Source organism: Passer montanus, unplaced genomic scaffold, assembly GCF_014805655.1.
Source record: "Passer montanus isolate IOZ18808 unplaced genomic scaffold, ASM1480565v1 scaffold46, whole genome shotgun sequence".
Lineage (NCBI taxonomy): Eukaryota > Metazoa > Chordata > Aves > Passeriformes > Passeridae > Passer > Passer montanus.
The window spans coordinates 2,317,862-2,330,046 of record NW_024369485.1 but is presented as its reverse complement, the minus strand read 5'-3'; the positions used below and the strand labels follow the sequence as shown (position 1 = coordinate 2,330,046).

The 12,185-nt window shown below is 42.8% G+C and overlaps 1 protein-coding gene across 1 annotated transcript; it reads left to right on the top strand.

The window, feature by feature from the left end:
• The first annotated feature begins 951 nt into the window (after nt 1-951).
• On the top strand, nt 952-7,519 carry LOC120508213 (cytosolic 5'-nucleotidase 1B-like). Its single transcript, XM_039721585.1, has 6 exons — nt 952-1,237; nt 1,344-1,511; nt 4,034-4,163; nt 4,641-4,763; nt 5,433-5,617; nt 6,618-7,519. Exons 1-6 carry the CDS (start codon nt 1,106-1,108, stop codon nt 6,954-6,956), a joined length of 1,077 nt encoding a protein of 358 aa, XP_039577519.1. The 5' UTR covers nt 952-1,105; the 3' UTR covers nt 6,957-7,519.
• Nucleotides 7,520-12,185: the final 4,666 nt, after the last annotated feature.

Sequence of the window (12,185 nt, the reverse complement as noted above, 5' to 3'; positions counted from 1 at the left end):
CACTGGGGAAAGACAGACAGATGGTATAATCACATAAGCCTCCTTGCACTGGGAAGCCACATAAAAAGAAAAAAACAAAGGGCAAAAGTAACAAAACCATGCTGTTTCTTTTTGGAGACTGGGTGGAGGCAGGAAAATCTGACAATCAGATACAGATTATGTAGTGATCAGGGTTGGAATCAATATTTAGAGTCTTCATTCAAAAGCTTAAACGGGCTTTGGATGGTGATCACATGCTATGACACAGATACCACTATGGGTCTGCTGTGCCATATCCTGTACTGGCTTAGGAGAAAATCCGATTCCTTCTTCACTTTCTACTCTCTCCTGCAGCTTATCAGCGGAAACCTTTGCTGTGGTTCAGGCAGTGATCAGCAGAGGCAGACAGGACCATTTCAGACAGCTGTAGTAGATGCTGCCCATAGCTCTGTGTGGGACTCTGGATTTTAGGACCACCCCAACCTCATGCCAGAATAACAGTTTTTGTGGGTGTGAACACACTCACAGCAACACTGACTAAATTGCTGTTTCCTGAAGGTATTTTCTATGTGGCATAAAGGACCCAAGGCCACAGACATCGACCCCATTTTGACTGCTAAAATATATTATATAAGATGACCTGGGATTTTGTTGCAGTTAACGTTAACTCGATTAAGCCACTGCAGTTCAATAATACATCTCTAATACTGCAGGTACACTGAGGGCTGCCGGCTGTTGCCTGGCATCAGGCAGCGGCACCCCCGAGCACAGCGGAGGGCAGCGGCCGCGGTCAGCGCCTGCTGAAGGGGCCGCCACAAGTGCCGTGAGGGCGGCGGGGAAGGGCCGCAGCCCCGGCTCCCGCGCACCCAACGAACCCGCCATGAGCGGGGACGCTGCGGGCGGGCTGCGCCTCGCGGTGTGAGGGGCGGGGGAGTCCCCGGGGCCAGGGCCGGGACTGCTCCGCTCCGGGGGAGGGCCGGACCGCTCCGGGCCGCATCTCCAGGCGCGCACAGCGCCAGGGAGAGGCAGCGCCGGTGCCTTCCCCGCCTGGCCAGGGCGGGGCAGGGGGGCGGCCGTTGCCGCCGCTTCCCGGTCGCCCGCTACGGCCCGGGCCGCGGCAGGAACCATGAGCGGCTCCGGCCCGGAGGGGCCGCAGCCCAGCCAGGCGGCGGAGCAGGACCGGCAGCAGGAGGCCGAGCGGGACTGGGCGGCGGCCAAGGCTTTCTATGACAATCTGGTTACTCAGAGACCCCGGCCGGTGAGTGCGGGCGGGCCCGGGGTCCGGAGCTCGGGGGTCCGGGGGGAGGTTGGGGGCCCGGGGGCTGAGGGCCGCGGGCCGGCGCTACCCTGCGCTCGCTCCGCAGCCCAAGCCCCAGAACGCCATCACGGTGGCCGTGTCCTCCCGAGCACTCTTCAACCTGGTGGAGGAGCAGCGGATCTACGAAGAGCAGGGCGTGGAGAAGTACGTGGAGTACCAGCAGAAGAACGAGAACATCATCCTCAAGCCCGGACCGGCGTTCTACTTCGTCAAGGTAGCCAGGAGGCGGGCGGGAGAGGGTGTGGGGTGCGGCGGGGCGCGGAGGATGCTGCGAGGCCAAATTTCGGGAAGAGGAGGAGCCCGAAGCCTCCTTCAGCGGAGATAATCCTGCCTCGGGGAGACGCTTTTGGGAGTTGTTCTCCCAGCGCCGAGCTCGTCGCGGGGGGACAGCCCGGGAGCATTCCCGGCATCTCTCTGCGTCCCCTGGCCCCGCGGCCACCGCTTCCCTCCCCGCTCCCATTCCTTCTCCTCCTCTCCTCCCGCCGGCTCTAATGCCGAACGCCTGCGGCAGAGCACGTACTGCTCGCGTCACCGGGACCGGAGTGGTACCCTCAGCATCCCGGTTTGCATCCCGGCTCACAGCACCACATCCCGGCTGTGCGTAAGGAGCAACCTGCTTTTTCTGCTGGACGTGGGGCGTATGAAGCACCTCTCCTTTTAAGACCATTTCAGTCAAGATAAGCCACATATTTTTTTTTTAAGTTTGTGACAACCTCCTCCTCCCCAAAACCACTCAAAACAAAACAAATAAACCAATTCACTTCCTCTCCCCAACTCCAAAAAAAAAAAAAAATACAAACCACAAAAAACCCCACAAAAAACAAAACCAAACCCAAATAGTGTTGATTTTAATTTATTTTGGTCAGCTTTAGTTTTTCCTTGCTTTTGTTGTCACCCTTGTTTGAAATTGTTCTTGAGGACCAGCAAAAGAAATGGGACTCCCTACTTCTGAGTCAGGGTTTAAGAAGAGCTGAAATGGAATATGCTGCTTTCATTGCACAAGAAAAGAGAAATGGCCAAAGAAAATACCCTGCAGAATGGAAAGCAAATTAAATTGCAGAAAAATGAAAAAACCTGAAAATATGTATGTTTTTGAAGAGCACAGGTTTTAGTAGGACTGTCTTGAAAAACACTGTCTACAGAGTTAATTTTATGTCCATTGAGAACTGTTTGCTGAGCTTTACCAAAAAATTTTAGAAAATTAATGAAATCATAATTAGAAATCATACTTGCTGACATCAGAGTTGTGGCAGAACATTTCAGGTTTTAAAAGTAGATTTTCTTTCCTTCAGTTTTGGTCTCAGGAATTTAAAACATTTTATTCATTACTAACTTTATGAACATACACAGTGGAAAAATTACTTATGTCAATACCCATGCTGCTGTAAATATAACATAGCTATTAGTAACATTAATGGCACAAGCACTGTAAAGGTGTTTCTAACATAAAAGTGTGGCCATAAAATAATTCACAATGTACACCAGTGAGGGCAGACCAACTTGGAAATTTACTGTATCTTTTCCTGTATGTAGCAGCCCTGCTAGCACAGTCAGGTTTTAAGATCAGAGTTCAGTATCAAATTTACTTACATTATAAGCATGATTTGACTCTTTAACTGCTCATGCTTTGGAAATCAGAGCTGTTGGCTATGCAGATAAATGCACCTTGATCTCTGTTCCCTTCTGATATGCTGTTTTTGTTTGAATTATTTATATTGCTTAGTCACAGGAATCATTAAGTGAGAGAACTGTGGCTGTGTTGAGTCATCTCTTCTACTTGGAGATGAAACAAAAAAGATACAATTTTTTTTTTTATTCCCTTATGGAAATGTTTAAGATACTAACTTAAAAGTATTATATCTCATGCTTGTAATGCTTAAGATTTGCATTCACAGGCCAGGGTGTCCTCACACTGCAAAGCAGAAAGACACTGGACAAAAATATTGAATCCCTCCCTCCTAATAATTTAAGAAATTGGCATGGTAGTAGAGTATTAACAATAGAAGTGAGTTATGACCCATACTAAGATTTTTTTCTAGGCCTTATACCAGGTCTAACTTGGAACTTTCCTAAGCACAGTTCCACAATAACATAGCTTTTTACAGTGAGATTTCCAGAATTTATTTATGAAATCTGTGGTTTAGTTCTGAACAACTGGCCTGACTTTTTAAAGCACCTTAATAAAAATCACTCTATCTTGCATTCATTTGATGATTCATTGTTTACCTTGTTGCTGTAATCCTAAAGAATTCCATTCAAGGGTCAAGAGGAAGTTCTATATAGGAGAACAGATGGATACAGAGAGAGATGAGCAGATGAAAGGTCAGGGAAATAAGAATACCAGACTGTGGGTATAACATGTTGGCCAATTATCTTTGAAGATATCTCAAATCAAAATCTGTCTCATTCATTGTTGCAATTAAGCTCTTAAGCTAATCATGTTGACAGGATGTGATTTTGTACTCATTACTTAAGGTTGGTCTTAGACACCTGATGACCTGAACTGTGTCAGTAAATCAGCAAAAATAAATTCCATAGCTAAGAAAAAAAAAAGGAAAAAAAAAAGAAATTTACTTGCTTCCTTTCAAATGAACCCAGTCAAAGAAGTTCAGCAAGTTAAACTAGCAGGTATTTTACACCCTCCTTCAAGACAATCCTATCACTAAGAAAGTGATAAGAAAGTGACTAAGAAAGGAGGCACACTGGACTGTTGAGTTGCACATGTTCAATCTGCAGGCACTGGAGCACGTCAATGCCCGGCTGCTGGAGCTGTACCCTGATGACGAAGAACGCTTTGATATTGTCCTGATGACAAACAACCATGCCCAAGTGGGAGTGAGGCTCATAAACAGCATCAATCACTATGGTAAATAAAATAATTACTGATGTGTAGAATTGCCAGCTGTTACATAATAATATGAATTAATTTTATTCTTCCTGTTCTGACTTTGGGAAGAGCAGCTTCTTGGATATTTATTTTTGGGTGTCAGCATAAGTGACATAGTATTAGACAGAATTTGATCGAGTGCTCTAGATTTGTCAAGTGTAAACCATAACTTCTGAGAAGTCCTTAAACTTTTTCATATTTGGTATCTATGCTCCCTACACATACATCTTCACAGCAGTTACTGTGCTGTCATAGAGGGAATTTCTTCCCCTAAATTCTCAGTGAGGATGAGCTGATCAAACATTGTAATTCTTTGAAGTTGTGTAACTTGTTGAAATTACAATGAATGTATTTTTTTAAGTTGTTTTAAGCTAGGCTAGTGTACCTTTTCATAGGTTCCTTTTACAGGTTTGTAGTGTCAAGGCAGAGCCACACCTTGTACTGTTCTTACTTCAGGTTTAACAATTGAACGTTTCTGTATGACGGGAGGAGAGAGCCCCATTGGTTACCTGACTGCGTACCTCACCAACCTGTACCTCTCAGCGGATTCTGACAAAGTGCAGGAAGCTATAGAAGCAGGTTTGAATTGACTTTCTTTTTGCTATCTGTTGATATCTTTTGTTATCTGTTGAGCTTATTCAAAAATTATATACATTGTAGTTCTCACAGAAAGTGGTTCTGCTTCATCAAATGGAGAAAGTCACCACTTTGTGTGGTGCAAGCTTATCACTTACTTTTACTCAACCAAATAAAATGTATTAAAACGGTTCTTCTTTGACCCTTCAGCCTGCTGATAGTGACAACTTAACCACTCTGTGCCTTTGCCTCTCCCCTTCAAAAAGAAACAAGACTCCCACCTCTATTTAACTTCTGTTTGAATAGCATCTTTTTGATACAACTTAAAAAAGCAACTCCTGTGTCCCATTTTTGTTAAAAAGTAACAAATACTTTGATTGAGTGGTCTCCTTGGGATTTTCTGCTTTACCCTCATTTGCAGCACAGCTTGGGAAGCAGTTTTGTATAGTCTTATACGAAAGTGGAAGGAAGCATGATCAAGAAGTTTTGGCAGTGGGACAGCTTCCAAGCATTTGTGTTACAGAACAGCCATCTCTAATTAGCTTTTGTGTTGGTTGTGCTCACCATATATAAGGATGACCACCAATAAGTTGTTGGAACCAATCTGCTGATGGTTTCATGACTGACTTTGCAGGACATGCTAACCAAAGGGTCTCTGATATCTGTTTTCAGGCATTGCATCAGCTACGATGTTCACTGCTAACAAAGATGTTGTTTACTCGGATACACAGCTGAGGGTGGCTTTTGATGGGGATGCTGTTATCTTTTCTGATGAATCAGAACAGATTTTCAAAGAGCAAGGATTAGATAGATTTTTTGAACATGAACAGCTGAATGAAAATAAGCCTCTTGCACAGGTTTGTATTTCTTCAATTTCTTGTTTAAAGGGAGTTTCCAAAAGATCTGATGACTTTCTTTGCTGCCGTATTTCTCCATTTCCCAGTGTGTGTTATTTGTGAAATCTGATGCCCCTGTTTATTTCCTTCTTCAAAGATAATCTTTAAAATGCATGTTTCACATAATGGAGGCCACCATTGCAGTCCTTTTACCAGGCCATTATTGCAGTCCTCTCTCATTTCTCTGAGAACTGTATATATATGAGAGTGACTTACAGATGTCTTTTAATAGTATCCTTAGAAAAAGAAATGTTAGTACTGATTTCCTTGATTTTTTTTTATCAGACTGTAGGTAATGTTAATTTCAAACACTGAGATATTCTGATTATTAAAACAAGATAATATCTGCTTATTCCCAAGCAGAGCTATGCAATTTGTCTAAAAACAAATATTTTAACATTAGCTTAAAGTGAAAGATCAATTCTGCTGTTGTTAAAAATAGTGTAAATTCAGAGTAAAAGCTTTATTTATGAAAGTACTGAACAGTGCAATATATTGCAATTTGAACAAAACTGTCATTTGCTTCTATTAATTGGAGTGTAGTATAGTCATTAGTCTGGAAAGAGTTCATTGACAGCTTTGTAATTAGGTCTTCTACTGTTTTTTGTGCAGGAAAAATATTACAGCTCATGGTTCATACCAAAAAGATTTTGCGTTTTCAATGAACATTTTATTAAAGACTATAATTAAAAATTAATGTTGCAAGAGATCTTGTAAGCCTTAGTGAGAACTATTTTTCCACTGATCCTACCATGTAGTGTTGTGGTTTTAACTTTTTGCCAATATGTGAATTCCTAGTAAGGGTGCAGACCCATTTGGAGATGTTACATAGAGAATTTGTGGGGGAGCACAGCATTAGGAAAAGGAATTCTGTGTGTAACTGGCAGTTTGAATAAAGCAAAAGAGTTATTTTGGAAACTGTGGACGTATACTAAATATGCTTCTGGTATTTCATACTCAGGGTCCTTTGAAGGGTTTTCTGGAAGACCTGGGAAAACTCCAGAAGAAGTTCTATGCAAAAAATGAACGATTAAATTGTCCTATCAGGACCTACCTGGTCACAGCCAGAAGTGCAGCGAGCTCTGGAGCCAGAGTGCTGAAGACTCTCCGTAGCTGGGGTCTGGAGATTGATGAGGCACTTTTCCTAGCAGGAGCACCTAAAGGACCAATCCTGGTGAAAATCCGCCCTCACATTTTCTTTGATGACCAGATGTTCCACATTGAAGGAGCACAGAAATTAGGCGCCATCGCCGCACATGTCCCCTATGGCATTTCTCAGAAGTACCAAAAATCTACATGACTGGAGGGTTGCCATTAAGGATAAGGTTCTTAATTCAGCCAGCCTCTAATGTACCAATAGTTACATCTGAAAACCTCTACATTTGTGTATTGTAAGCATTGTGTCTAAAATTTAACTTTTGGCTAGAAAAGCCTTTAAAGGAAGTATTTTTAATATTGGTAAGTTTTTAATAGAGTTATTTTAATATAATTCTTAAGGAGTTTAGATTTTTTTACCTGTCTGTATCTAACATTGTGGTTCTGATATTAGGAGATTTGTACTGTTTTTATAGCTTGAGACATATTCTGAGACAGAACAGTTATATTTTATCTAAAAACTGTTGACAGGTTATTTATAAGAAAATTCATGCTGCAATGCTGGTTCTTGACAGTTATTTCTGAAGTTCCCAAAAGCACAGTTTACATGTAACTGTTTACCTGTTGGTGGTTTGCTGGTTAAATATGTGTTCAATAGGTCTGTAACCACATGGTTTTGGCTTCTAGTAAAATATTAGTGCATTTGGTTGTGTTTGCACATATTTTTCTATATTGTTTTCTTATCTTAATAAAGCTGGCTTTACAGAACATTGTCATTTTTCTGTCTAGAGGTTTTAGCATAATTTCCTAGGCAGAGTTTGTGTAATCAGAATGTTCCTGATGTTTAGAAACAGAAGTGACCACTTGCAGTCTAATCTGAGAGCTAGAGGTCTCACCTGGACCCAACATAGGTCACAGAGCTGGGTAAAAGTCTGAGATGCTGTGAGTATCTTTGGGCTGGGATAAAGGCTGAAGCTTTAGAGCACACCTTCATAATAGCAGATAATCTACCTGGAAATAATGCTGCTGATGGAACTATTTTCTTCTTTACTAGATTCCCTTAGGATTTACAACTGTTCTGTGATTTGCGTGAACTCAGTTTGGCAACTTCTGATGAGTTTCCAGGGGACAGGTGCCTGTTGCTGCATGACTTCGTGTTTACACCATAGGTCTATTCTCTCTCTTTTATACTAAATTCCTGTATCTCGTTGTTATCCATGTAACTAAGTGATATCCAAATGACACCACTAACACCTGTCAGGTGGTGTTTGTTCTCTTTCTCTCCCTAGTGGAACAACTGTCCTGCTTTATTATTTATTGTTGTCATATATTTATACCAGAAGAGACAAAACCAAAAGAATGTGCTTGCAGTGGGAGTAGAAATGAATCAAGCTTGTCATGATCTGTGGTTCCTGGGGGAATTCGTCCCAGAATCTCACATTAGCCTCTGAAAGTTTGGTCTCCTCTGTCCAGATGAACTGTCCTGTTATTATAGAAAGATCCACTGCATCAGTTATGGTTTCCCTCCCAGGAACACAGGCAATCATTTTAATGTTCTGGGTCCAAACCACAAAGTTCTTTGGAAGCAAAGGCAAAAGCCTTGATCCTGCATGAAACACAAATAGAGCAAGGTTTTCAAGTGTTCACACCAGTATGTGATGTTGATGGGATTCACTGCAGATTTCTAGTGTACTTGGAGCTTCATATGTGCTAAAGGCTTGGTGCCCAAAATGTATCACATTTCCCAGCTCAGCCAGGAGGTGAGGAAGACATGAATTAACTGAGGCCTGGTCATTGTCTGCCAGGATGGGATAGAGTTACCAAACGGAGATTATGAAAAATGTTATTAACAGATGTTTTTATGTGAGAGATCAGAGTCCACAAGGAATTAAAAAATATTCCTTAGCTGTGGAATATAAATTGTGTGTATACCTTTACCACAAAAGCATGGCTGCAAATTTCAGAAAGAGCAGTCCTGCCTTTTTGAAGCAGAACATGTATTATCTGGTTTTCATCCTTGCATTGTTACAGCTGTAGAGGTTGGGTGCAGGAAATAAAACTGGCATCTGACTCTCGCTGAACAATTGCATCTTGATGATGAAAAGGTTAATGGAATCCTTAATCCCTATAGGAATGCAGAGGTGAGTCTCATACCTGACAGAGCAAGCATGAAAATGAATTAAAAAAATGGAAGCTGAGTCATGTGGTCTATGATGTTTACCTTTATTTCCAGTGAACCATCCACGCACAGCAAGAATGAAACCTACTGGCCTTGACACTGGAGCTTCCAAGTATTTTTTGGATCTGTGCACACACAGTACTAGGGCACTCCCTCTTGCAGTGTCCTCCTGACAGCACTACGGCATGTGTAAAAAGACTTCACAAATCTACATAGCAGAGTTTACATTCTTAATCACAGAATTCAAATTGACATTAAAGTTCAGAAGCTGATGTTAAGGCCCATAATCACTTTTCCTAAATTAGCTGAACAAAATGCCCTTAGATGTTTCAGATCATACACCGTCTTTTAATTGTCAGGCAACTGTCCCCAGGCTGGATGGCTGCTTCTCTGCATATCCAGCTGGCAGCATGGTGAGGGAGTGGAGCCTACTAGTTCATGCAAGTACCTTCCAGACTAATCTGGATGTTTGGGGAGAATCAGCTTGCCAAGCAGTCTCTGCCTGTTAAAATTATTTTCTTCTGCTCCAAGGCACAGCTTAGCTAGTGGACCGAAATAATCTTTTTCAAGAAAATTCTGTGAAGTGGGGTGGGAGCTGGGGGAAAGTGCTTTCTAAATTTGTAGACATAGAAGAGAATTGTCTCTTAATAGCATTCCAATCCACAAAACAAAACAAACAAGCAAACATCAACAGCCACAAAACTCAACAAAAAATGTCTTGCTTCTCACGCTTATCGGGCTACCATGAGTTTATGCCCTCATAACCCTAAGCCAGTCACAGCTAAAACAACAGAAACATTTTTCAGTAGTGGAATAGAGAGAACTGTCCTTTATCAGCCTGTTTACAACACTGGAAGACAGACTCATGAAAAGGAAACTGTCACCCTAGACAAAATCTGGAGGAGGATTAGTAATAACACAGATGAATTGTGTGGAAACAGAACTCCATCAGGGAAACCGAGTTCTTGTTCCCTTAGTTTCCAGTTTCCTGCACCACATAAGAGTCCAGGAAAGACAGTAAGACAAATGGGAATGTCTCCAACTGCTACCAATCCCTGTGGAGAAAAATGTTATAAATAGGATTCTGAAGGCGTCTTCAGATTTTTGTTTTACAGAACATATTCTCAGAGTGTGTTAGATATTTCCCACCAGTTACCAATACATCATAAACCCATGTTCCCAGTTCCTTCCCATCTTTAAGACACCCTTTTAATTTCCAGGCTAGCATGTCATCTGGAGGAGCCAAAATATAAAGTATTTCAGATCAAAAAATTGGAGATGGTCATCATCACATCTTCCAACATGCATTCTGGACTGTGGTCTGTTCTGAGGATGTGAGGTTCACAAGGCTCCTACATTCTGAGGAGGATCCTCAGGTACCCTCTCAGGTTCCTCTGCTGGATCCTGTAACCTGCACTGGCCTGCAGTATTGCTAAACACAACCTTGAGTGCAATGGAGGGGTACAGAAATCTGTGGAGCACGTCAGTGTCAGAAGAAATAATTTCCAGTTATCGTGCTCAGTATCTGGGACCAACATCTGGATGCACACATCATTCCTGCCTACATGAGCAGGAATGATGTGTGCATCCAGATGTTGATCACCACGAGCTCCTGAGCACAATGCCCCTTGCACTGCAGGCTGGACTGACATGGACAAACACAGGAAGCACCTTCGAGGCAGTGCCCTCTCCAACACAACTGCAGCCTTCTAAGTAGGGGCATCAGAGATGACTGGAGAGTCCTCACAGCCAGGTGATGAATAGCAGATTCTTAGCTCCCACCAGGACTATTTCTCTTACAGAACAAATCTGTTCCTCTAACAGGGCGTTTCCTGGTTCTCCTATTTTGACATCTCTTTGGCAACTACTCTTCCTTCCTCAAGGTCCTTGACTGGGCGTGGCTGCAACGCCTCCCAGTACATGTTTACTATGAGAAGAACATATGGAAGAACATCCCAACATGGCTCTTACACCACATTAAGGATGTAAAAATTCACATTTCATACACAGATGCAATGGTGTGGACTGGCTAAAATAACCTTTGGTGTAACCATGAGACTCACAATGGAGTGAAGGGCCAAGAATGAAGAAAGTGTTTTCTGTAGTGATGACAAAGACAGAAGAGGTTTGTCAACAAATCTGGAGTGTTTATATGTTGTGCTGCCTATACAGCCCATAGACAGCCTGAGAAGTGCGAGACAGTCAGAAAAGACATGGTAAGGATACTTCCAGAAGAATGTGATGTTTCTGCTGCTGTAACATGAGCTGAGGTCAGCCTCAGAAGTGACTGCAGCCATGTGACAGCCTGCAGGTAGCACCAACATGTGACAGTTAAGGGGAGCTTGTTATTGCAAACAGTTGTCATGTCCAGACAAGCCACAAGAAACCTGATTAAAGGCTCATGGGTTTCCTCTTGGCTTTCTTAGTCATTTCCCCAAACGTGCCAGGTCCTGACTCAGGACAGACATGCTCCTTATCAGCCAAGACAAGCTTGTTTCTTGTCCTCCTGAATTATCCTGCTTCCTGGCCTCTCACACAAACATTGTGTGAGATGTTCCATATCACAAACTTCTCTTAATCTGTGTTGTTCTGTCCTCTTTGACTCTATCTTATTCCTAAATCTGCACTCAACTCCAGTACTGTGGTTTTGGGTTTTTTTTTTTGTGTATGTGTGGGGTATTTTTTGTTTGTTTGTTTGTTTGGTCAGTTGGGGGTTTTTTGTTGCTGTTTTTTGGGGTTTTTTGTTTGGTTTGGGTTTTTTTTGTTGTTGTTGTTTTTTTGTTTTGTTTTGGTTTTGTTTTTGTTTTTTTTTAACCTACCTTGCTCTTGATCAAAATTTGGTTACCATTTAATTCGCTCTCTGTACATTTCTACTACTGACTTTTCCATGGCTAGGGTGAAAATGACTTTGAGTGGGTGAACTGCAGTGGCCACTCCTGCCTCCCTGAATGTGTTCATGCTGCCCTGGTTGGGATCATCAGGGTCTGGGATTATTAACATGGTCTAGAAACACGACGTGAAGTCGATGGCTGAAAACAGATTTTGGCTTAAGGATTCAAAACTAAATTGGCAGAGCTGAGAGGCCGCCCAAGAGCTTCAGTACCAACAACTAAAGAGGTTCAATCAGCCCCCAGCCCCTACCCTTGCCCCCGTTGAAGCCCATTGGGTTTCTCCCCGCCCAAGTCCCAGCCCGGGGCGGTCCCGGGCAGGGCGGCCGAGCCCTCAGGCGCCGCAGCCCCGCCCGGCCAGCGCCGC

Bases quoted from the DNA above. Each gene is read 5' to 3' on its own strand.
- LOC120508213 (XM_039721585.1), top strand. From the start codon at position 1,106: ATGAGCGGCTCCGGCCCGGAGGGGCCGCAGCCCAGCCAGGCGGCGGAG. The intron at 1,238-1,343 runs GTGAGTGCGGGC...CTCGCTCCGCAG, and splicing joins TTACTCAGAGACCCCGGCCG to CCCAAGCCCCAGAACGCCAT. The intron at 4,764-5,432 runs GTTTGAATTGAC...ATCTGTTTTCAG, and splicing joins GCAGGAAGCTATAGAAGCAG to GCATTGCATCAGCTACGATG.